Here is a 25,054-nt window from a genome sequence, read left to right as displayed (position 1 = left end):
CTCCTTACCAGTAAGAGGGAGAGGAAGAGTCAGAAGTTTGCAGCTCTGAGGTAAACTTTTATTTCTTGGCTGACAGGACTTTTCACGCCCATGCTCCTCCCAGCACCTCTTCTCCTGCCCACGTAGTGGCGGCCTGGTCCAAAAGGTGCCACGGCCATAGGGCTTGGGGAGTCACTTCACATTCCAGGCTGGAGGAGTTGGGGGGGAGGGGCTTGGAGATACTCCCCCGCCACAACAAACCTTTGCCAGCATTAGGCCATGACATTCCCACCCCTATTCCTGCATCCTGGCGGGAGGCAGCAATACCTCCTTCCAGCTCTCCATGTCTGAGGAGCACGACCAGACAGGGCAAGCCACAGGCCCCCAGCTCCAGTGACGGCAGTTCCCAACGCTGGCCCCTGCCCAGGTCACAACCCCAGCCCCCATCAAAGGGCAGCAGAGGTCTCTCCTCCTCCTTGGTCCTCAGCGTCAGACGGAGCCCTCCACACCAAGCAGGACAGAGGCAAAGCCAGAAGCAGCAGCGGTGGCAGAAAAGGAGCAGGCACCGAGACCGGTGGGCTGCTGGGCCAGCAGCACAGGGGCCAAAGGCTCTCCCGAAGTCAGGGCAAGCTGTCTGTCCGTGCAGCTCTGGGGCTGGCCACTAGGTGGGCGTAGCAGGTTGTGAGACAGGTACTGGGACACCTTTCTGCCCGGATGCTGGGGGTTAAGAGGAGAGGAGAGGGGGAGTCATCAGGGAAGGGACACAGAAGCCAAGAAAAACCTGGGAAGATGGAGGAGAGGACCAGAAGAAATGGGGCTCATGCTGGGGGGTGCCGGGAGAGTGGGGCTGTCTAGAGAAGATGGGCAGAGAGGAGAAAAAAAATGAGTCACAAAATTTAGTTAAGAGACTCACAAGGTGAATTAGGGGACTTGAGGCCTTGGGAGGCACACGGAATAGTAAGGGTTTGAGGGAGGGGATGCCCTTTGGGAAGCAGGTACCTAGCTGATACTTGTCTTTGGCTGCTGCCCGCTCCTTGGCATCAAAATACCAGACAGTGATGGCGTACCTGGGGACCAGAGCAGCCCCAAAGGGCAGTTAGAGATTACTCTTCTTCACTTCCAGCCACCGTATCCAGTGACACTAGAGTTCACCCTTCGGAGCCTGGTTCTGTTCCCATCTAGGCCCCTCTCAGCACCTCACCACTCCCTGGCCACTCCCGGGGTCTGACAAGTCTTTGTTGGCACAGAACGGGACACCTGAGCACATCCCCACAAGCATGGGTCATACCTGGTGGCATAGGCTGGTTTCACCTCATGGGGGTTCCGCCGATCAGACCAGAAAATGAGCAACCGATCAAAGAGTGGCTCGATGTTGGCAACCACAGGCCGGCCCTCAGGGAAGATCTGCAGCAGGCCGCCATGCACCTGAGGGCAGGCCAGAGGATGAGGCAGGAGGCTGGCCGGTCCAGCCCCCACCCTCTGCCTTGCACTACCCTGCCCTCCGGAGCCTGCCAAGGGGATGTGGCAGCTGCACATATCATTCCCTCCCACCACTCAGGTTCTTAAAGTGAATGACAGCCCAGAGTCTGCATCACCATGGAGCCGGGGCAGGAAGCTACTAAAGACAGGAAATGGGATGGGGTAGGGGTGGGGGGGGAGGGGAGGGGAGTGTTCCTTAGACCAGGGGCGAGGCAGACAGCACCATTCACCAAAGGGGGAGGGGGGTGCGTGCTGCCACCACATGGTCAGCTGGAGAGAAGGAGGTGCCATTTCCCAGGAAAAGCCAGCCAGCAGGCTAACTGCACTGCCGGCTGTGGACTGAGAAGAGGAACGGGAGAATGCCAGAAGCTGAGCTGGGAGCGGAAAATGGAGCGGATGCAGCCGCCTCACCCTCACCCCCTACCTTGACGTCCCAGTTCTGATTCAGGTAATAGATACAGGTGATGCAGCGGCCATCGCCATGGGGATTGTCAACATGCCTCACGTACCCCAGCCCGTTGCCTGGGTAACACGCCACCATGGCCTGGCAGAGACAGATGGAGGTGGGTTTACTGGGGCTAGGCAGCGATATTTGGGGAAGAAGCCATTACCTCCTCTCTTTCACCCCTCCGTGCCCCTTGTCTGTCCCCTGACTCCTCCAAGAGCTCCAGCCCCCAGACTTTCTTCTTTTCCAGCTAAGCCACCATCTACCAGAAACCTCAGCTCTTGGGCCTGAATAACCCTCTCCCTGTACACACGTGCCCAGAGCCTGGCACCCAGGTGGGGCTCAATGAGCAACTGAGGATTTTACTTCTTAAAGATAAACTGACCCCCGCCCCTCTGAGACCTTTCAGTGGAATAAAACCAATTTAAATGTTTTCTGGTATGGAAGAATGTGGCCTACTGCTCTAGACCACGGTTCCTGACCTTGGCTTCAGAGTGGAATCACCTGGGATGCTGATGCCCAGGCCCATCTCAGAGGTTCTGAAATATTTGGTCTAAGGTGGAGGCTGGAAATTTTAAAGGTTCCCCCAAGTAATTATAATGTGCAGCAATGCTGAGGACTGCTGCCCTTGACTACAAAGAATCCCAAGTTGTGTGTTTCCTACACATATGAAAAGGTACCCAAACCCCGAGTGTGACTAGAACCTGAAATCCAACTCCCACTCCAAGAATGACCTGCTGGGTAGCCCCTGACAGTCCCGTCATCTAGATGGGCCTCAATGGCCTCATCTGTACTAAACACCTCCTCTGTTTACTGCCCTCTAACTTCAGAACTCTGAATTCCTGACCCCCACAGACCTAAGAGAAATCACTCCAGCTCTTGGCTTCGGTGTGTACAGGTCTAGCCACAGGGTTCTGACCTCCTCCCCCTGCTGGGTGCCATCCCCCTGGCCAGCCTTGACCACATGGAGGCCTAGGCCCTGGCCACTCGGGGTACCTGTTTCTCATTAGGGAGCTGACAGAAAAGTGGATGTGGTGTAAGGAAAAGGGCCCAGGCATTCCTTCAGACCTAACTCCCAGGTTCGAGTCCCAGTGCTGTCACACGAGCTGTAACATCAAGTGAGAGACTTCACTTCCCTGTCTCAGGTCCCGCATCCATGAAATGGAGCTGATCAACTACCTCACAGGTATTGTGGGAAGCAAACAAGACAGATGTTTGGGCAGGCACCAAGCAAGGTGCCTGTCACATGGAGAGCCGAAGCACAGACTAAAATGACACTAAAAAGAAAAAAAAAAAGTCCCTATCCTACCCTTTGCCCAAAGCCACTTGGGAGGACTGTGTAAGGCAAAAGGGGAGTAATGGCAGGCAGACCCTCCAGCTCCTTGGACCACCTGTCTCGACGCCTTGACCCACATCGGTGCCAGGCCACAGACCACCTGCTGATGCTCCCCACGAACGCTCAGCTACATCTGTTGGCCACAGCCCTGAAAGACAGCCCTGACCAGGAAGATTGGCATCTGCTGCCAAAACAGGAGCCTTGCCTGGCACTCTGTGGCAGGCCAGGCCGACTCAATCCTCAGCCTTCTTCCAACACATCACTCCCAGGGCTCAACCCAGCACGAATGGTAAACAGCTCTGTGTTAAACACGTGTCCCCGAAACAGCACAGCGCCTCCCTGGGGAGGAGCAGCCAGGAGGGCTTCAGCTGGGTAAGGCCATCCAGCCGTGGAGAGCCATGCTTCTCTCTGGCAGCGCCAGGGCGAGACCTTGGCCCCCACACCCCTGGTTCAGGAGAACCTTCTTTGCACTATTCACTCCCTGCAAACGGGTCAGTGTTCTGAGCAACCACACCACTGGGAGGAAGAATGTGGCTATGTCCGGGTGGCCTGCCATCAAGCCCTCCCCAGACAGAATCCAAGCAGAGATTTTGCCGGTTCTGCACAAGGACGGGGTGAGGAAGGGAGTCCAGTACTGTGGCCTCTTTCCCACAATCCATCCCCACACGGCAGCCAGAGACCCTTTTCTCCAGCTCTTCCTTGCTCAGATCCCTTCAAGACCCCCACCACATTCCAACAAAATACAAAATATAAATTGTGTATTTTCACAGCCTCAGCCTTCAAGGCCACCAACCTCACCTACCATCCCCATCACTCTGCTCCAGCACCTCAGGCCTCCTCACTGCTCTCACCAGACCAAGCTCAGCCACAAGGCCTCTGCACCTGCCTGGTACACACCTCCCCTGGTCCTCCTTGTTGTTCATGTCTCAGGTCCAAGGGCACCTTGAGTATCCAGCTGAATACACCTGGGCTGATCTTCCATTCTACCCTCTCAATGTGAAATCAGCACAAGTACTTGTTTACCTAGTACTGGCCTGACAGGCAGGCCCATGGAAGCCTCTGGGGCCGAGCTTGTCTCCCTAGCGCCCAGGCAGTAGCTGCTGACTGAAAGCACTCCTATGGGTCTCAGGGACTCCAACCTGTCCAGCCCTCCACACCCTTACACAGGGTCTCCCACCCATGCATGCAGGGACAGCGTCTGTATTCTGGCATGGAATGGGAGTTGTGCATGAAGGCTGGCAACAGAAACAGGCCCTTTAAACTCCCACCGATCCCCCCACCCACCCACCCACACACACAATGGCCCCAGAGAAGCATCTACTTCCGCTCCTACAAGGGAAAAGGACAACAAGCAGAGTGACATGGAAGTCTGCTCCTCACCCTCCCATCTCAGGGAAGGGGTAGCTTGTGTCAGAGCCAGGAGACTTAAAGATTTAAGGGCTATTGGTGACAATGTGCCAAAAACCCAAACCCAAACACACACACACACACACACACACACACACACACACACACACACACAGAGTCAGAAACTGGGGAGTGAGACAGTCCCACCTCCAAGCTGCTCTGAAAGGGACAAACCAAGCCAGCCAGGCCCGCCCTATGGTCCCCGATGGCAGTCCTTGATGCCAGTGGGAGTCAACTCTCTCTCACCTGCAGGTCAACTGAGCAGAGAGACTAGAGAAAGTTGGGAGAACAAAACACAGGAGTTCCACTCAAGAATGACCAACAGATGGGGTGCCTGAGTGGCTCAGTCGGTTAAGTGTGCGACTTTGGCTCAGGTCGTGATCTCGCGGTTCCTGAGTTTGACCCCCGTGTCCGGCTCTGTGAGGACACTCAGAGCCCTAAAGCCTACTTCGAGTTCTGTGTCTCCCTCTCTCTCTCTGCCCCTCCCCTGCTCACACTCTCTCTTTCTCTCTCTCAAAAATAAACAAACATTAAAAAAAAAAAAAAGAATGACCAATAGGCAGATTGTTTCTGACGCCAGCCACACTGGTGATCTGTGCCCCCAACACCTCTGTGGCCACCCACCTCAGCTCACTCTTATTCCAGAGCCTGGGGAGGCCAGATGTTGCCCTTTGAAGGTAGGAAAGCCTGGAGTTGCTATCTCACTGGGGCAGGGGAGGGTCTGAGAGGAACTCCAGCGATTGGGTTGGGTCCTCCCCTCCATTCTCAGTTGGCCTGATTTGTTCTTACCTCCCAGAGCAACAGAAGTCACCCAAGACTAAAATAGTCCCAACACCCCCAGTCCCCAGCCACATCCAAAGCACCGAAGGAGAAGAAATTGGCTCCCTCTACTTTCCCCTTCTCTCTTAAAACTGCCAAAGACTAGCTGGGGACCTAACTGATTTTCGTATCCTGTAGATGAGCAAACTGAGGCTCAGGAAAGCATGCTGCTCTGGGCCACTCAGCTCTCGTGGTCTCCCGCCCAAACTCCCTCCTATGAAGGTGGGTGACCTGGGGTGCAGGTGCTGAGGACCTTGTGGCCAGGGAGACTCCCACTCATCTCTCCTGCCTCGCAGGAGCAGAGCCTAGGGAAAGGCCTCCTCTGGCTCTCCAGCTATCAGGTAAGGGAGGAGGAGAAAGGAAGTAGGACAGGACAAGTTCCAGCTGGGTGGGGAGGATGCCGGCTTCAGCCCGGAGGGAGCCTGGATCCCTAAGCCAGCTCCAGCCAGTGACAGAGCTGTGCAGAGGCAGGACCCAGGATGGGATCAGACTGAAGAGGGAGACATCAGGAGCACAGCCTCATGCCCGCAGGGAAGCAAGCAGCCCCGCCACCAGCCAGGCATCACTGGCGTGCAGCAGGCACTCCCTACGAGGCCTTGTCCAGAAAGGCCCTGTGGACCAAGGTCTTCTGAAAAGCTCCTGACCCTAAGTTCCTGAACAGGCAGCTGGAGACACTGATGACTGCCCATAAACTCCACAAAAGAGCATTTTTCTTAAAAAAGGGTCTGTGGTTCTGACAGATTGTCAAAAAAGCCCAGGTGTCCAAAAAAAAAAAAAAAGGATTAACAACAACTACTCTAAAACAAGAAAAAGGTACCAAAAGACACAAAATAGGAAATCAAGAAAACAGATTAGGACCGACAGGAACGAAGTGATGGATAAACGAGACAGAAAGGATGAGGGGAGAGTCTAGGATGGGGAAGCACAGGAAAGGTGGAGGACAGGACTCCCATCTCCCAGGCCAGCGCACAAGCAGCCAGCGCCACCCTCAGGAAGCTGTCCCTGCTGCAGATGCCACAGCATGGCACAGGGGTACAATGGAGTCCAGCGCCAGCCAGGCGCAGCGGGCAGCACCTCCTCCCTCAGCCTGGCACTGGCTTCACCGCTGCCACCCTCCACACTCTGTCTCCTGGTTCTCCTGCCTGGAAGACAGAACAGACGGACCAGAGACAGACAACAGGAGGGACCAGACAGACCAGGAGACGGGGATGGATGAAAAGATAGAGAAACAAGGAAAGAGAAAGTGCACAGACCCCCAAAGTCCCCACATGGAGACAGAGCCCAAAGCAAACTCCAACACCAGCACTCCCCCGACTGGAGCTGCCTAAACCCTTCTGTGACCCCAGAAGCCGGTCTCCAAGCACACAGGTACCCGATAGAGAAGCGTTGCCCCATCCCCCTCCAACAAGGCCCTTGCAGCCTTACCTTGGTGCGCCCGTTGATGACGTAGCCACCCAGGCGCCCAGCACAGTGGCGGATTACAGCATCCACGTGGGCCATGAGGACCCCGATGCTTCGGCAGCCCGGCTCGTGGCCTTCCACCCAGGCAATCTGGTCCCCGCGAATGCTGCGTGGCGGGATAGCCCGCTGGCTCACCAGCTGCCCGTCACGCAGGCGCCCACTCCGCTTCAGGGCCTCCACCTCGGCCAGCACACAGCCACCCAATGCTGCCCCCAGGAAGCTGTCCTTGACACAGATGCCATAGTACCGCATGCAGGGCACAATATAGTCCAGGGCCAGGCGCTCGGGTGTGGCGGGCAGCACCTCCTCCCTCAGCCCTGCGCTGGCCTCGCCACTGTCACTGCTGCAGCCCATCCCGCCCTCCCCTTCGGCCTCTGCCTCCCGGTTCTCCTGCCTGGCCCAGGACCGCTTGCTGGGTGCAGGGGCATCCCCGCCATCCTCTGCCCACTTCCGTTTGGGGGCCTCAGGCCGGGCGCCCTGGGCCGCCAGTCGCTGGCACCCCTTGGTGACCAGTGCTGCAGCGCCCTCACTCTGCAGGGGCCGCAGCTCACCACCATCCTGCCCGCCTAAGCCCTCCCGCAGGGGGCTGGCTGTGGTGGAAGTGGCTGTGACCCTGGGGGTCCCGCTCCCCGCCGAGGCCTCACCAGGTGCTCCTGGTCGGTGGTAGGAGGGTAGCAGGGGACAGGGCAGGTAACTCTCCACCCCCATCCTGGCCCGGCCAGGCTCCGAGGGCTCTGACACAGAACCCGGCAACTGAGGGAGAGCCTGACTCAAGGGCTGCGGCTGGCACGGGCTGTCCATGGCAGCAGCGTCTTCATCCCCCGGGCATGGAGGGCACGGCCCGGGCCCATGGTGCCACCCTCCTCCGCCTCCGCCTCCTCCACTTGATGCAGCCGGGGGCCGGAACGGCTGAGCCTGGCGTGGGGCAGGATGAGGCAGGGCAGGCAGCAGAGGCTCTTCTCGTGCCCTGGGGGTGCTCGCTGGTCCCCAAGTCCTCTGCCGCCCCTAGGGGCTTGGGAAAGGACCCGTCAGGGTGGCTGAAGGGGGAGAGAGAAAAAACGGAATGTGAGAAGAGCTAGAGGCAGTCCGGCGGGGGTAGCGGTGAGGAGTGGCAGGGGCAGTGGGGAGGAAGGCAGACTTGGCTACGGAGACCCCCCCCCAAAGGCCAGGCCAAGTCGGGGACAAGATCATGGGAATTTCGGGCGGGAGGGGGGAATCATGGAGAGAGAAGGCAGTGAGGGAGGCAGCCGAAGAGAGGAGTGAGACTGGGGAGATGACCCAAAGGCACAGGACTACGGTGGGGGCTCGGACACAGAAACTGAACAGCAAGGAGAGAGGGGGCCTGGAGTAGAAAAGGAATACTGGGGCAGCAGGGAGCGCGAGAGTTGGAAACAAATCCACAAGGTGGGGGGGGACTCTGCCTGGGGATTCCAGGGACACACGGCGGGAACGTAAGGCTCCACAGACAGAGCAAACCGGGGAGTCCAGAGACAAAGAGAATGGGGGGATCCAGAGACGGAAAAGCCGACCGGAGAGAAGCTGGGCGAGCCTGAGACGGCCGGACTGAACGGGGCGGAGGGGTCAACCTAAGCCCAACGAGAGGAAGCCAGCCGGCGGCTGACACACACCCAGACGGAAGGGAGGGCCTAAGACAGACAGACAGACGGAAGGCAGCCGCTGGAGGAGGGTCCACAACGACAGGGGGAAGGGCGGGGGAGGGGACAGGACAAGAGAGGGCGGCCCCTCCCAACCCCCTTCGGTGCGGGCCTCCCAGCTCGGGGCGCCGCAGGCGACGGAGGCCCGGCCCGTGGACCGCTCGGACCCCGGATTCCCTCCCCCCTCACCACCGCCGTCGGCCGGCGCGCGCTCTCCGCTCCCCCGCCCTCAACGGCCGGCACTCAACGCGCCCGGCGCGTTCCCTCCCCCACGCCCTACCCCCACCCTTCCCTTCCCGGGGTCGCAGCGCTCCGCCACGCCGGGCCGGCAGGCGCCCCCACACCTCGCTCGGCTCGCGCCCGCGCCCAGAGTCGCGCGCCCTCTCCGCCCCACTCCCTTCCTAGCTCTCTCCTCACCGAGCTTTTTCCTCCGGCCTCGGCGCCGTCGTTTGTGCCAGCCGCCCAGCGCCGCACAGCGCGCCATACCCCGCCCCCACCTCCCGCGACGCTCCGCCCCTGCCTCGCCCGCTGGGCACGTGACCTCACCCGCTGAGGAGGCCGTGCGTGCGCAGGCGTGAGCCGCGCGGGGCGGAGCAAGGAAGTTCAGAACACCCTCCTGGAGGAAGGGGAAACGGGTCGGCCGCCAACGCGAGGCTCATTTGCGTACTGCACTCCGCCCCTTTTGCCCGGGAGGAGGAAGGGGGTTAAAAGGGCTGGATCAGGGAAAGGGGGGAGGGTTCTGCGGTAGGCCTGGCGATGTGGGAGTGGCATGCAAATAAACTGTTTACATAGGCCTGCCCACCCTCTCAGAGCCCAGAGCGCCAGAGAATGACGTGTAGCCGGGTCGGACAGTGGCATGCAAATGAGGTTATTTACATGGGCAGCCCCGCCTTCTCACCGCCCAAGAATAGAGATGTGATAAATGTCTGCACAGTTAGTTGGGAAATGTATGTAAATGCACACATTAGTAATCTACTTAAGTACCTTCTATAACGGAGGGAAAGAAGTGCAGAACGCCCCTGAGAGAAGAGAGAGCGGACTGGAAGGGATGTGTGCCAAAGTATGATCCGCTTCATCCTGCCTCTTCGGGACAATTGTGGGCAACCTAGGAAGGCTACGCAGAGAAGACATTTGTCTAACAGCCTTAGGTCTATGAACATTTTGGGCGACCCTGCCTGGAACGACTATGCAGATAAGGTCATTTAAATACCCTGCCCCCTCCACCATCACCAGGGCAGACGGGGGTTTAGGGGCTCAGGCCTGCCCTCTGAGTGGGTTAGTGCTGACCTGGGGATGGCAGAGAAATTGGGAGGGTCTCAGGGGGCTGCACCTGTCCCTGGTTTTGTCAGTTCACCAGGACGCAGAGAGATATACACCAGTCTCAAGTATGCAAAGGTCAGAGTTGCACAAAGGCCCACAAAGCCTTTAGGGGCATACTCAGGGTTCATGGTCACACACGGGTGTATCAAAGATGCCAAATTCACACTAAGACAAACACACCTCAGGGGCATACATACACAGTCACACACGCAATAGTCAGACACTGCCTGGAACTTTCAAGCATCAAACACACGTAGGTTTCACCTACAAACCTGAATTTTCATTCCCCGGCATTGGTGCCAAATACCACCAGCCTCATGGATACAATCACTGAGGACACAAAGCAGTCACAAGCAACAGTGTCACACACAATCAGCACACATTCCTACAGATGCCATCACACACCCATCACACACATCACAAACACAAGGACATCAGCGCTACACAGGTGGGCCTCCAGCATGCCTTGTCACAACAAGTGCAGTGAGAAACCCCCCTCCACAGCAAACATCTGAGTCATGGTGTACCCCCACATCATATCCAAACCACAAACATGACCCCCAAACACGTGGTTCTTCCATCAGGGACCTCTTCTGTCTCCCCTCCCTCCCCATCACCCCAAAATAACGGAGGCCAAGACGCAGGTGTAAACAATGCTTTATGGAGGTGGAGTAGGGACTGAACAGGCCTCCAGGCAATAAATAACACATACTCGCAATGGCAGGGCCAGGCGGGGAGCTGGGGCCAATTGCCCTGGTCTCAGGCTTTGGGAACTCTTAGAGTATGGTTAGGGTTTCAGGGGGGACAGGGGTTAGCCAAGACAGAGGAAGCAGCAGCAGGTACGGATTCCCCCTTCCCCCGTGGCTCAGTCTTGCCCCTCAGCCAGGCCCCACCAGGCCAGGGAAGGGGGATAGATGGCGGGGCAGCTTCTCTGGGGCCAGGACAGGTGAGGGGCTCTGCCTCCCAGGGCCTGGGGCTAGGCCCAAGCCAGAGGGCAGGGCTGGTCCTGGAGAACAGGTGAGCTGAAAGAAAAGTGTGTGGTGAACTACAGGGATCCTCAGTCTGTCCAGCCGGTATCTCTGCCTCATTTCTGGGTATCTTCCTGCCCTCCTATCTGTGTCTGTCTGCCCATACCTTTCTTTTTCTCCCAAAGTTCCTACATTTGCTGTCTGATTTTCTGCAGGCAATTTGGAGCTATCTCTTTGAGGGTACTTGTATCTCCCTATTTATCTGTCTCAGAGAGCTGACCCCTGGAGTCTATAGAGGAGTATCTCAATATCTAAATTTCGCATCCCACCTTTGTTATCTCTGTGTTCCTGGATCACCGTGGCTCATTCCAGTGTTTTCCAAACTGAAGAGCCGCATTTGGTTAGTGGTTGTTGCTTCAGCTACAGATAGCATTACCTGGGAGCTTCTAGAAATCCGGAAATCACTTCAGAGTCTCTGGGGTGAGGCCCAGACATCGGTAGCTTTTAAAGCTCTCCAGGTGATTTCAGTGTGCGGCACTGCATGAGTGGGCTGGGAAATCAGTTTGGTGGGCCTTGGCCAATTTGTCAATGAACGAATAAAACAGAATAGAGAATATCAGGGGGCACCTGGGTGGCTCAGTCGGTTAAGCGGCCGACTTCGGCTCAGGTCATGATCTCGCTGTCCGTGAGTTCGAGCCCTGCGTCAGGCTCTGTGCTGACAGCTCAGAGCCTGGAGCCTGCTTCGGATTCTGTGTCTCCCTCTCTCTGACCCTCCCCCGTTCATGCTCTGTCTCTCTCTGTCTCAAAAATAAATAAACGTTAAAAAAAATTAAAAATAAAAAAAAAAGAATAGAGAATATCAGAGTGCATCACGTGTAATAGGAATATTGGTCCACAGCGACAGCAAACAGATTGCTGGGTGTCAGAGGCTGGGGGGATCGGGGAATGATTGCCTAATGAGCACAGGGTTTCCTTAGGGTAATGAAAATGTTTTAGAACAAGACAGAGGTGGTGGTTGCACAATTTTGTGAATGGACTAAGTGCCACTGAATGGTGCACCTTAAAAGGGCTAAGTTTAGGTCATGTGAATTTCACCTCAATCAAAAAACATTAGTGCTAGGAAAGTGTTTCAGTCTTTTATGTGTGTGTGACTGTATTAGATCAAAGTATACAATTGATTTCCTCCTGCAGACTGCAGTCAGTAACATCTGAAAAAGCACTGTCTTATTACATTTGATCACTGAGGGTAAACACTGAAATGGATGCTATACTAAGCCCGAGGGTGAAGAATACGCACCCATCCATTTCTACACAGCCCGACTCTTTAAAATGGATAGTAAAAAGAAAAATAATTCACAGCCCTCATTTATCGAGTCTCCACTAAGTGTCAGGCCCTGTTCTAAGGACTTTACATGGATTAATGTAATTAATCTTCACAAAACCTACGTGAGGTAGGTACTATTATTAGCCCCAATTGGAAGGTGAGGCAACCAAGGCCCAGAGATGTTAAATAAGTTGCCCAGTGTCACACAGGTAGCAAGTGACAGAGTCAGTTTAAACACAGGCAACCTGGCTGGGGAATCTCTGATCTGTCACCTCCCTCCTTCTCAGATGGGGAAGACAAACACAAACAATAATGATCAAGTATTCAGACTGAATGCTTTAAAAATAGGGGGCACTTGTGCGACCACTCAGCTAGAGGCAGTGACCCCATCTGGGAAGCTGATAAAGGTGTCCTGCAGCAAGAGTCGTTTTAGCAGAGAGCAGATGATGAGTGGCATCTGGCCTAAGAAAGGAGGCTGGAGGACAGACAGGCACACCTAACCGAGGCACAGCAGAGACAGAGGCATGGAAGGAAAAGAATTTTCTGCCCTAAACACTCACCCTTGACTCCTCTCTTTCAAATGCCATATCCGTTCATCAGGAAATTATGTTGGCTCTGCCTTTAAAGTATACCCAAGGTCGAGCACTTCCCCCCCCTCAGCCACTCTGGAGCTGCCAATAGTGGGAGGCGGGGGGGGGGGGTGTGAAACACAGGGGATAATTGGCAAGACAGACACCCTCCCAAAGAAGTGGGGATGGGACCTGATCCTGTAGGATCCTGCAAGCCCGGCAAGGAGTCTGGACCAACCATAGGGGAAGTGAGGCTTGCTGGAGGAGGGGGAGGTGGTCAGAGATGGTGTTCCTGGCAGAGGGAACAGCATGAGCAAAGAGCCAGAGAAATGGAAAGAACTTCGGTGTGGCTGCGGTGGCCTGAGTGCTGGGGAGAGGTGTGAGCTGAAGCAGGAGAAGCTGGCGGAGGCAAACACCAGGCTGGGAGCTTCAGCTTGGTCCCATGAACCCTGGGAGCCACGGGTGGTTTTAAACAGGGGAGGGACAGGATCAGATTTGTGCTTTAGAAAGACCCAGTGGCTCCATCAAGAGTGTACAAGACTGGAGACAGAGACCAGGGAGGATACAAAGCTATCCACGTCTCAGTCCCTCCTCCCCCCCAACCCTGGTCCTGTCCACCATCTTCTCTCAGCTTGACTTTGCAGTAGCCTCCTCACTGGTCTCTCAACAACCACCCCCGCCCACCCCCTTCTCCCCTCTATATGCAGCCAGAGGGACCCTGGGAAGACCTGAATCAGGTCCTGTCCCTTCTTTGCTTGGAGCCCTCCTGTGGCTCCCATCCCACCCAGGGTATAACCCAGAGCCACCTCAAGGACAGCCAGGCCCTACCTGATGATCTGCTTCCCCTGATCCCTGACTTCATCTCCTATTTACCGCTCCCAGCCCTCAATACACACACATACTCCACTCCAGCCACACTGGCCTCCATGGACTTCCTCATCCAGGCCAGGCATGACTTACCTCAGGGCCTCTGCACTGGCTGTTCTCTCTGCCTAGAACACTCTTCCCTCAGGGACCCATATGACCCTGTCCTTCTCCTCCTTCAGGTCTTTGCTCAAATGTCACCTCCTCAGTAAGGGCTTTCCCGCATCATCATAAAACTCCACTCCTTACCTCCCCACCCCAACTTCCTTGCTTTATTCTTCTCCATAGCTCTTATCTCCTTAACTACGATATCATTTTCTTATGTGTCTTGATTATTGTCTGTTTCCTCCCCAGAGCATGTTGGCCCTGCGAGGGCAGGAATTCTCTAGCCCACTGCTCAAACAGGACCTGGCACACAGTGGACACTCGATAAATATTTGCCAAATGGGTGGGTCGGAGATCCAGGGCAGCAAGGTGGTGGTGAGATGGAGAGGACATCCCTGAGGCCAGGATGATGGCTCCTTTCACTAAACCGTTCTTGCGTCTCTCTTTTCTCACTCTGTTTTTCTTGTCACCTCTCCTTTTCTGTGTCTCCATCTCCGCTCCGTATCCCCCCCTTGCCAGGACACCACCCCTGCCGTCCCCAGGCCCTGGGCTCCCACCTGGCTCCGGACGTCTCAGCAGCCACAGGGCTGAGGGGCCACGGCCTGGGCACTCCGAGGCTGCCGCAGCTGGCGGAGGGATGCGTCCCCATACTGAATGCCTGAGCCCATCCTCTCGGGGTCGAGCTCACCTGGGGGGCAGGGGAGAGGTCAGGACTTGTCCCCCAGAGACCTCTGGGCCCTGCCTTCTACTCCCACTCCCACTCTGGGCAGTCAGGGGCCTCACCTGAGTCGATCTTGTTCAGGATGGTGCGGGCACACTTCAGGAAAGCCTCCTCCACGTTCTCACCCGTGAGGGCACTAGTCTCCAGGAACATTAGCTCTAGGGGGCAGGGCCTGGGTCAGTCCCCAGCCTCCCCTTGACTCTGACCTGCCACCTCTCATTTTGCCCTCACTCCAGGCCTCTGTTGTCCTGCTGTGAAGGGCCACCTCCCCAGGTTCCCGCCTACACACCTCTTCCCCTAGAAAGTTCTCTCTGACCTTCCAGCAGGACCAGGTGCCCCACCCTGGGCTCCCAGGGCCCCCCTGTGTCTCCCCTATCCCAGCCCTGACCTCTCTGGGCTGTCATTATTTGCAGAGGGTGGTGTCCCCTTTCCCCACCCACTAACGGTGAGCCCACGACAACTGGGCCCAGGGCGTCTTTCACACTCTGTCCCCAGCACCATCTAGGACAGGCCCAGGCCCACCACAGTCTACCCTTCAGCCACATGACAAGGCCACACAGAAAGTAAGAGCCAGGACTCAAACCCACATCTTTCTCATGGCAAGACATCCTCTAAACCTGGAAGTTACAAATTGGGGAACATGGAGACAGACCCTGAGCCAGTAGATGTTTGGCCCACACGAAGTTTTCAAGTGAGTTTATACTTGCACACCTTTTGCTGTGGCCGTTGGTCCTGTCCACGCCCCTAACACTGGTGCCTGCTAACCTGGGGTCTGCCCTGTCCTATCTCTTATTCACAAAACAGGCCTGGCCCCTCGGGCCATTGAAGTTTGCAACCCCCACATTATACCAATACCCTGCACTGGCCAAAACCTTCTTAGCAGCCAATGTTCCTCAAGAGGCCGCTGCCACATCCGGGCAGTGCGGTGGGCTCTCCATGGACCAAATCCCTTGAGCCATCCATCACGTACTACGTTGAGACAGAAAGGCCGTGACTCCCACTTGTCAGATGAGGAAACGGGACCAGAGTGGTGGCACAGCTCACATGTGGCAACACTTGAATTTGAACCCAGACCTCTAAATCTCCACATTCTCTTGCTGGGCATAGCCGCAGATGGCTGGGAGGCCTGCAGGCCTGCAGGGACTGCCCCTGCTCCTCTGCTGAGCACCCCCCGTCCCCCCGCCACTGGCCCACCACAGGACCCTCACCGTTCTCCTGGGCAAAGCGGGAGGCCTCCAGGAAAGTGACCTCACGCTCCGGGTCCAGGTCCTTTTTGTTGCCACAGAGGATGACCACGATGTTGGGGCTGGCCAGCGTGCGGGCATCCGTCAGCCAGGCAGCCAGTGAGTTGTAGGTCTCCCGGCTATGGAGAAGGGAGACAGGAGGGAGGCAGGCACGGGACAGGGGCTCTGCCCAGGCCCTGCCCCACCCTCTCCTCTCCCTGTACCCACCTGGTGATGTCATACACCAGCAGAGCTCCAGCCGCGCCTCGGTAATAACTCCGTGTCACCGACCTGTGGGGCCAGGGGGACCCAGTCACCCCCGAGGCTGGGGTCTGCCCTGAGACTGCCCCCCTCTGCGGAGAGAGACTGGTGGTTCGGAGGCCCCCCTTCACTGCTGGCCCATCCCCCAAAAGCTGGCAGTGGTCTGGTCTTGCCACAATTTCTTTCTTTGTCTCCCTCAATCTCTGTCTCCTTTAACTGTCTGTCTGTCTGTCTGTGTCTTCCTGTATGTCCTCACTGGTCTGTGTCTTCTTCTCCGTCTCTCTTGCGTGTGTATGTCTCTCATTCTCTGTGTCTATCTCTGTCTGTCTCTGTGGCCCTGGTTCTCTCACCCTCGCTCTTGATTTCTCATGCGTTCATTCATTCACCTCCCCTTTGCCCAGGCCTGGCCACGTGCTCTGCAACTACATCCGCTTGTCCCTCTCCCACTGTGGCCAACTGTATGCATCTCCCAGTCACCTGTCTGGGTCCCTCTGGAACTCAGGCAATCATTCCACGAGCGTACACTGAGCACTTACTGCAAACCCAGCGCAAGCCGCACACCCTTCACCTTCTCTGTGTCTCCCACACAGTGGATCTACACGCCAATATTAATGTAGCAGCAACGACTTGCTGGCCTTGGACCACACTTCCCCATGGATTGGGTTCCCTCATTTGTCTCCTCTGTCTCTGTATCTCAGATTCAGGGTTTCTATGCATCTCCCACCTTTTCTGCAGCCATTTCCTGAAGACATACTGTGCACTGAGCCCTACACCTCTCTCTCCTCCCCCACCCCCCGCCCCAAAACACATCCATTTCTCTGTCTCTCTGGCTCTGCCTGTCCCACCCTCCCTGTCTCTGGCTCTGACCTGCTTCTCTTTGTGTCTCTTTATCACCCTTATCTTGCTCTTCTGCTCAGTCTCTGTCTCTCTTTCTCTGTCCCTTTCGGAGTGTGTATATCTCTTTCCAGTTTCCCTTTCTCTTTCAATCTCTCTTTTTTCCATCTCTACCCCTTGCCCCCAACCTAAGCACCTCTCCTGGGGTGCCAGTGTCCATCCCTCCAGCCATATGGGTCTATCTATCGCTGTCACTCTAGGGTCTGTTGGTCTCTCCCTTCACTAGGCTTCTTTCTCAATGTCATTTTCTCTCTCACTGTCTCTGCTCTCTCTCCAGGACTCCTGCTCTCTCTGGCTAGAGGTAACTGTAAGCAGTCTCTGTCTCTCTCCCTCGACCTTGCCTGCCCTCTCAATGTCTCCTGGCTCCTGTCATATCTCCAAGTGATTCTGCACACACAACCCCCCCTCCCCCGCCCCCATTTTCTTTCCTCTGTCCTCTGCCCGCCCCCTCCCTTGGGAGCCCAGGCCACCTACCGAAACCGCTCCTGGCCGGCTGTGTCCCAAATCTGTAGCTTCACAGTCTTTCCACCCACGTTGACCACGCGAGATCCAAACTCCACGCCAATTGTGTGGTTGGAGTCCTGTTTGACTGGGAGTGGGAGGGAGAGAAGAGGCAGTGCAGGGGCTCAGAAGATTCCCTGTCCTCCAAGGCCTCCTCAGCCTGTACAAAACCATTCTCATTGCAGGGGTGACTGAGGCTCAGGGAGGGTCTAGCAAAGAATACATACCAAGGCAAGGACCAGGCAGCCAGCACTGGAACTGTACCTCTGGCCAGCCCTGCCCCTGCCCACACCATGCCCATGCCCACAGTTCAGTGATCCGGGGACCATTCCCAGAAACTCACACTTATTCTCAATGAACTGATGAAGGAGACATGATTTTCCAGTTCCTGCGCTGCCAATCACCAGGAATTTGAAGAGGAAGTCTGAGCAGGTGGAGTCAAAATCAGGAAAACCCATATGGAGAGAATGATACAGGGCAAAAGATGGAAACCAAGAGACCATCACAGTTATAAGGAGACAAACAGACACAGGCAGAATCAGAGCAATGGGTAAGAACGGTAACAGACAACTTTTATATACAGCTTACTACATACCAGGCACAGTTTTAAAGTTCTTTACTTACATCAACAGCTTGCTTCATTCTCAGAAAAAACTCTATGAGGGAAGTATACTAACAATCATCCCCATCTTCCAGATAAGGAAACTGAGGCCAGAAAAGTTAACTGGCTTGCCCACGATCCCACAGCCAGGCAGAACAGGGATTCGAACCCAGGTCAACTGACTCCAGAGTTCAAAATCTTACCTACTATGTTGTAAACACCTCTTGAAAGCCATCTTGAAATCCTACCCTTCACAATTTCACCTTCTACCACTCTCTCATTCACTCTGCTCTAGCCTCTGGCCTTCAGTCTATTCCCTAAAAATGGCAAGCTGGTTCCCACCTCGGGATCTTTGCACTTGATCCCAATGCTTTTCCTTTATTTGTTGAAGGAATGTAGCTCCTTCTGACTCTTAAAACAGTGCTCTTTCTATCGCACCCTGTCCTCCCACCTCCAATTCATCCCTTCATCCAGATTTTCCAATTCTCAGCCCCTCCTTCCCAGGCCCAAGGCCCTGCCCCTATCCTCAAGTTTAAGCCCCACCCCTTGTCACTACTCCCTCCCACCTCCTAATTCAAGGACAACTCATCCCCAACCCCATTCCAGACCTCTCAAGCCAGAGCAGTCCCAGGGTCCACAGCATCCCCTCAGGATTCTCCTAGCCCACCCGGCTCGACCCCTGCCATTCACAGTCAGCCCCACCCGATCCACTCAGGCTCCGCCCTGACACATTAAGGCCCACCCTTTCTCTCAAGGCCTGCGCAGATCCACCAGGACTGGCTACCTCAAATCCCGCCCCAGATCTATTTAACCCACACACCAGACCCTCAGGCTCCGCCCAAATAGATGGAGCTCAGCCTCAGACCCACTAAACCCCTCCCAGTATCCACCAGGCCCTGCCCCATACCAGACCCCGCCCCCTGGCACATAAGGCTCCGCCCCATTCCCCAAAGGCCGCATCCTCTCTGGGCCCAGACCCCAGACTCCGGCTTCGGCACACCACCCTCACCGTAGGTCTCGGCCATGACTCGGTCGCGGCCGCTTGGGGCCGCAATATGGCGCCGCGGCCGCGCCTGCTCCTCGGCTGGCAGCCGCTCCACTCCGGCTGCAGCCCCGGCTCCTTCCTACTCCCGGGGCCGGCGCCGCCACTTCCGCCTCCACCCCCCTACGGCGCGACCCGCTAGGGCTGCGGGATACCAGGCCACGCTGCCCAAAGGCAGGGATTGGCGAACTCGACGGCCAGGAGGCGGGACAAAAAGCACGGATTGGCGGCGTGAGAGGGGGACGTGCCGAGGGAGGCGGGACTAAGACGAGCGATTGGCTGAGCAAGTGGGAAGGTACCGTACAGAGGTGCTTAGCCGAGCTGAGAAACGGATTTGGTCCGGAGTACGGGTGCAGAGTCGAGACTCCAGATTGGGTAGGAGCGGACCTGGGGGCGGGGACACAGCTGCAAAGAAGGGGCATGGGCAGAATTGACAGAAAGACCCTAAAGAAGAGCGGGTAATGAGCTGGCAAGGGCTCTTTCTGACCTCAAAGGCAAGGATGAAAACTGCGGGAATACGCGCAGGCTAACCTCCCACCTCCCTTTTCAGATGATCTTCCATGAAAACCTCTATTCTGCGATTTATGTCTTCCTCATTGTCCGATTGGCTCATTCCCAATAGTTCCAACTCCCTTCCATTGGTCTAGAGAGGACACTACAACCCGCAACCGGGATGTTCAGGTTATTCCACCTTCTCATTTGCTTGTGTGTGATATCTAAGCTTAGGTGCCCACCTCCAGTACCCAGCTTGGAGCAGAGAGCTTTTAGTGAGTGGAACTCTGCCTAGCAACCACTGACGTTACCACAGTCAGTGGGTTGACTGGCCAAATTCAGAAACCTGGGGAAACATTTCCTTTGTTACCCACCCCCCCAGCCCACCCCCCCCCCCGCCGCCCCCACATAAAGACCACAGAGACCCGCAGTTTGCACTTGGCTGATATATTTGCATAAAGCCGGGAAGGAAAAAAACCCAGCAGGGACAGTGGTAGGCTGAGCTCACTGGCAGTAGAAATCCCATTTCTGAAAAAGAGAAAGGGAAAACAGTGGGGAGAAAACCAGCGGTCACACCACAAAGGATCTAGCGGTTTTAGCAAAAGCTGTAGCAGCAGGGGCCAGGTTTGGCCAAACACATGCTATGCAAATTAGCCCAGAGCCCTCTAATCTGCACCGCTCAACCTGACATAGACTTAGAAATCCCTCTGCATTTTACAGATGAGAAAACCGAGGCACACAGCTAGGCAGCCGGGGAGCCAAGGGTAGGAGGATCATTGCCCATCATCACAACCCAAGAGTCCCCCCTCCAGTTCCCTGCCAGCCCCCAAGAGACTCACATCTGTCTTCACATCAATTTTGCCAGGTTTCAGGGTCTGGTCTTCACGTACAACACTACTGGGGAAATAGCCCAGGCGAGCGGCTAAATCTCCATAGTAATCTCCCTGAACCTGGGGAGGAAGAATTAAAAGCCAGGGTCCGGAAAGATGGCAAACTTATTCCTGCTGAAGACCTTTGTACATTTTTTCTTCCTGGTCTCCAGATGGCTGGCTCCATCCTTGTCACTCAGATCTCAGCCTCGAGGCACTGTGTGGATGCCCTCCCTGACCACCTGATGTAGTCACCCAGTCTGTACTAATTCTCAAAGGAGCATATATTTGCTGATGTTTTTTGATGGCTTGTCCCTTTCCATTAGAATTAAAGGGATCATTCGCTGTTCTTTCTTCAGTGTCCGTAAGAGACTAGCACCATATAGTTAGTTCATGCCCTATAATTGCTCAACAAATTAAAAATCAAGATCACAATACCCCCTCCCCCTGCCAAACTATTTCAGTCCACCGCTTCAAATTTTCCCTTTAGGTGGAAAATTAGGGTGTACTCCCACCCCAGCCCCATACCCTTTCCTCTTCTGTTCTCCCAAGACTCACGCTGCCTCCCCAGAAGAGCCGCCCTCGGCCCTTCAGCTTGGAGAAGACGTACACAACTTGGCCCCTGTGTATGGTCAGGAAACGGCAGTCAGGGGCCACGTAGTCTTGCAGGGCCACAGCCATGGAGATGGGGTCTGGGGGAGGAATAGAAGAGAATGACAACACCCTCCACACAGGCTGGCAATCCAAGCCCCCAGTCCCCCACCCCCCCACCCCCCAACTCTTACAGCTGCATTCCTCATCAGCACACAGCTTGCGGTCAGCCAGCTTGGGCATGGCACGACCCCCGACACTAGGTCCTGAGAAGGCAGACAGCAAAATGATGACACCGAGGAACACTGGCGACCCAGCCATTGTGGACTGTGAGCAAGAGAGTGGCCAGGGTGGAAATGGGGTCTCCAGTTTCCTCCTGCCCTCCCTCTCCCCAGCAGCACAAGGAAACTTGTGTTCTTGGTCTCGTCTCCGCCCTTAACCAGTCCCAAATTTCATCCACACCACCTAGAGGCTGCTACCCAGCCAGAACCATTTCAAGGACAGGGTGAGGGCTGCCCGCCCAAGGAAATACCCAAATAGGCCCAAAGCAGCCCAGGCCACTCCCGGTGCCAGCCACCACCCCCCTCCCCCCCCCACCCACCCGACAACCAGAGGCCCGGACAGGCAGGTTGAGATATTCGATTCCATCTTGAGTCCACTTGGGTACCTGGGCCCCTCCGAGAACAGAAACAGGGAGCCGGTACGGAAAACTACCTTGGAATTTCCTGTAAAGGACAGAACAAGGCAGCCCTTTGATTCCCAGGAACAGCCCCCACTCCGAAGGACCAAGTATTACATGCCAGGCCTTACTTAGGCTAGGCAACGCTCTACCATAACCACTATTTATCCTCACAAGCCACTTCCCGAATGGGTGACCTGGGCTCAGCTATTTCTCCTCGCGTTTCTCCTCTGTAAAATAGGGACAATGAAAGCTAGCAGTCCTTTAAAGAGCACTCACCACATACATTTTTATTAACTCAAATGGACACTCTCCGTCACCTCAAGAGGGCTGTTATAACCCCACTCAACATGGAAATGGTAGTGAGGAGCCTTAAGAAACTGGCCAGCAAGCAGAGGGGCCAGATTGGGGTCCAGGCCCATACCCGTCACTTACTCAGCGTGGAGTTGTCAGTTGTCAAGAGAAAGCGGTGGGAGATTTGATCTCAGGTCTCAACCTCTAAAACTGCCCTTCAAATAGATCCACGGACCAAGATCATTCTCCTGAGTGGCCATCTCTGTCCTCAGGCATTCTCACCTTTGGCCTCAAGTCCAAACTTCCATGAGGGGGAAGTAGATTGGGCGCATATGGGCATGGGGATGGGGAAGAATCCACGTGGCGCAAAGCCTGGACTGAAACCATCTCTATGCACCCAACACCCATCACCATAACCATGGGAGAAACCACTGTGCTCAAATGTCCCCTCAAATGACTGGCTTTCCTTGATCACCCAGGACCGTTCCCCAGCCCTTCTGCCCCACCACCCCCGTCGTTTGTACCAGAAGTGTTTGCAGTTAGCTCATCTGTTTCACTCACCACTGCATGTCCTGTCCCAAGAACAGTATCTAGCACATGCCAGGTACTCGGCAAGCATGTGCTGAATTTATGGTGTTTACTAAGTGCCTGGCAGTGGGTGTGCGTGTTGGGGGCGGTGGCGAGTACCGACAATACCACAGTATTAACCTACAAGGAATTCTCCCCTCACACAGGAAGAAAATGAACCTTAGAGTGGGGACATCAACGACACAAGGGAGCAGCTAAGGAGTCCACCAGGCAGACGACAGAAACCAGGACCCGCTGATCACGGAACCCGCGGTCACCAGTGTGGTGGGCGAGGTGTTTGCATTTGTCTACAATACTTGCCTCTTAGTGAAGACAATCCCCTTCCCCTTTCAGATCCTACGAGCACAAAGACTGTATTTGGTGCTGTGAAGTCTTCACTGCAAATGCTGATGTTCCTCTTTAATAGAAAGAGCAGAGAGGTACCTGGGGGAAGCTCAGTCGGCTGAGCATCTGACTCTTGAGTTTGGCTCAGGTCATGATCTCATGGTTTGTGAGCTCAAAGACTGCATTGGGCCTCTGTGCTGACAGCACAGAGCCTGCTTGGGATTCTCTCCCTCTCTCTCTCAAGATAAATAAACAGATAAATAAGTGAAAATTTAAAAAGAGCAGAGCAGAAGCAGGCTTGGGCTTAGAGCCTTTGCAGAAGATATCCAAACAGAACATTGTCTTCCTGTATTTATTTTTGTGGTCAATTTTCTACTTCTGGCAAAGGATCTCATTTTTCTATCTATATGGCATGAAGAAGGGTCTTTAGCGATTTATGTATGTTTTTTAGTCAATTACAAATTTCCGGGGGGGGGGGGGGTGGGCATCTGGGTGGCTCAGGCTCAGGTCATGATCTCATCGTTTGTCAGTTCGAGCCCCGCATCGGGCTCTGTGTGGACAGCTCAGAGCCTGGAGCCTGCTTTGGATTCTGTGTCTCCCTCTCTCTCTGCCCTCCCCTGCTTGCACTGTCTCTCTCAAAAATAAATAGTAAAACATTAAAAAAAGTTTCCAGGAGTTGGGTGCCTGGGTGGCTCAGTTGGTTAAATGTCCCACTTTGGCTCAAGTCATGATCTCATGATTCATGAGTTAGAGCCCTCAATCAGGTTCAATGCTGTCAGCGCAGAGGCCACTTCGGATCCTTCCCCTGCCCCCCCGCCCCTTTGCCCTTCCCTTCCGGTACTCACACACGTTTTATATGTATGTATGTATGTATGTATGTATGTATGTATGTATGTGTGTGTATGTATTTATACACACACACACACATACATACATACATACATACTTTTAAAAATTTTCCAGATCAGGGCACCTGGGTGGCTCAGTCCATTATGTTTCCAAGTCTTGATTTTGGTTCAGGTCACAATCTCATGGTTGTGAGATTGAGCCCTGCATCAGGCTCCATGCTGGGTGTGGAGACAGCTTGAGATTCTCTCTCCCCCTTGGGGCACCTGGGTGGCTCAGTCAGTTAAGCGTCCGACTTCAGCTCAGGTGACAGTCTCATGGTTCGTGAGTTCAAGCCCCGCACTGGGCTCTCTGTTGTCAGCACGGAGCCAGTTTCAGATCCTCTGTCCCCCTCTCTGTCTGCCCCTCCCCACCATGCTCTCTCAAAAGTAAACAAACATTAAAAAGAAAAAAGATTCTCTCTTCCTCTCCCTCTGCCCTTCCCGTGCTTTCTCTCTCAAAAGTAAAACAAAATTCCAGATCAAGGGTGTGAGGGACTACTAAGGAAGGTCCCCATTCGATCCCCTTCCATTCATAGTTTCAGTTAGATTACACGACTGTCCAACCGGAAACTACATTTCCTAGACCTTCCCCTGCCGCCAGGGCACTGGAGCCAGAGCTGGTTTAGTCACCTGCCCCAGGCTCCTGGCTGGAGGGTAGCCGACAGGGAAGATCAGCAGTGTTTGACGGGGCCACACCCCTTATGCCTGGTTAGTAGCTCCCCATGTGAGATGGGGCAGTTCCATCAGGACTCCAGACTACAGTTCAGTCACAGGTTGCAAACCTGAACTCAAGTGTCCCCAACCCAGGCTGCCACTCCTACTATTCTTCCAATGAGTTCCTGAGTACCCTGTTCCCATCCTTTTCTTCCTGAAATATCTAGCATGGTTTTTGGGGGACTGCTGCTATGACAGAAAGCATTTTTGTGAAGATTTGAAAAAGGTGAAGAAAAACCTCTTTCTTGGGGCACCCGGGTGGCTCAGTCGGTTAAGCGACCAACTTCAGCTGAGGTTATGATCTCGTGGTTCGTGAGTTCGAGCTCTGCATCAGGCTCTGTGCTGACAGCTTGGAGCCTGAAGCCTGCTTTAGATTCTGTGTTGTCTTCTCTCTCTGCCTCCCCTGTTTGCACTCTGTCTCTCTCTCAAAAATAAACATTAAAAAACAAGAAAGAAAAACCTCTTAACACTCTATCATGTTAGAAAAAACATATAAATCTATAAAATGAATAGTGTATCCTTAAAGGTAGCATCCTTGTGCAGTACACAACCTGCCCAACTGTACATGGCAGCCTAGGTTTCAATTTCCTGCTCTGAATGCTGATGGAGACAAAATAGAAATTTTCCCAAAGTAGTAAAGGT

At 54.9% G+C, this 25,054-nt stretch overlaps 3 protein-coding genes and 1 long non-coding RNA gene across 8 annotated transcripts; 1 reads left to right on the top strand and 3 right to left on the bottom strand.

The window, feature by feature from the left end:
• Positions 1-36: 36 nt before the first annotated feature.
• On the bottom strand, positions 37-9,127 carry EGLN2 (egl-9 family hypoxia inducible factor 2). Of its 3 annotated transcripts, none has more exons than XM_086689829.1 (6): positions 8,999-9,127; positions 6,891-7,963; positions 1,883-2,002; positions 1,268-1,404; positions 979-1,046; positions 37-696 (listed from the first exon to the last, which is right to left on the bottom strand). In XM_086689829.1, exons 2-6 carry the CDS (start codon positions 7,725-7,727, stop codon positions 641-643), a joined length of 1,218 nt encoding a protein of 405 aa, XP_086545955.1. In that variant the 5' UTR covers positions 7,728-7,963; positions 8,999-9,127; the 3' UTR covers positions 37-640. The 3 variants fall into 3 exon arrangements, with proteins under 3 accessions (XP_086545955.1, XP_086545956.1, XP_086545957.1); XM_086689830.1 differs by lacking the exon at positions 8,999-9,127 and adding an exon at positions 8,678-8,772; XM_086689831.1 differs by lacking the exon at positions 979-1,046.
• A 1,414-nt stretch (positions 9,128-10,541) lies between these two features.
• On the bottom strand, positions 10,542-19,079 carry RAB4B (RAB4B, member RAS oncogene family). 2 transcript variants are annotated; one of them, XM_025914234.2, is made up of 8 exons: positions 18,942-19,079; positions 17,675-17,755; positions 17,305-17,419; positions 15,904-15,966; positions 15,661-15,815; positions 14,515-14,610; positions 14,289-14,419; positions 10,542-10,923 (listed from the first exon to the last, which is right to left on the bottom strand). In XM_025914234.2, the coding sequence occupies exons 1-7, from the start codon at positions 18,955-18,957 to the stop codon at positions 14,304-14,306; spliced, it is 642 nt and encodes a 213-aa protein (XP_025770019.1). In that variant the 5' UTR covers positions 18,958-19,079; the 3' UTR covers positions 10,542-10,923; positions 14,289-14,303. The 2 variants fall into 2 exon arrangements, with proteins under 2 accessions (XP_025770019.1, XP_086545961.1); XM_086689835.1 differs by lacking the exon at positions 18,942-19,079 and having other exon boundaries at positions 17,675-18,070.
• Positions 19,080-19,153: 74 nt separating this feature from the next.
• Positions 19,154-23,147, top strand: LOC147573608 (uncharacterized). Of its 2 annotated transcripts, none has more exons than XR_015244880.1 (2): positions 19,154-19,269; positions 22,634-23,147. It is a non-coding gene; the product is annotated as an uncharacterized LOC147573608 (long non-coding RNA). The 2 variants fall into 2 exon arrangements; XR_015244881.1 differs by having other exon boundaries at positions 19,192-19,655.
• MIA (MIA SH3 domain containing) lies at positions 19,898-21,336 on the bottom strand. The gene is made up of 4 exons (XM_086689836.1): positions 21,121-21,336; positions 20,894-21,027; positions 20,306-20,416; positions 19,898-19,994 (listed from the first exon to the last, which is right to left on the bottom strand). The coding sequence occupies exons 1-4, from the start codon at positions 21,245-21,247 to the stop codon at positions 19,971-19,973; spliced, it is 396 nt and encodes a 131-aa protein (XP_086545962.1). The 5' UTR covers positions 21,248-21,336; the 3' UTR covers positions 19,898-19,970.
• Positions 23,148-25,054: the final 1,907 nt, after the last annotated feature.

Source organism: Puma concolor, chromosome E2 (genome assembly GCF_028749965.1).
Source record: "Puma concolor isolate L17-30 chromosome E2, mPumCon1.1.hap2, whole genome shotgun sequence".
NCBI classification, from domain to species: domain Eukaryota; kingdom Metazoa; phylum Chordata; class Mammalia; order Carnivora; family Felidae; genus Puma; species Puma concolor.
Note: the sequence above shows the minus strand (reverse complement) of the source record. Positions and strands in the feature narration are given on the sequence as shown.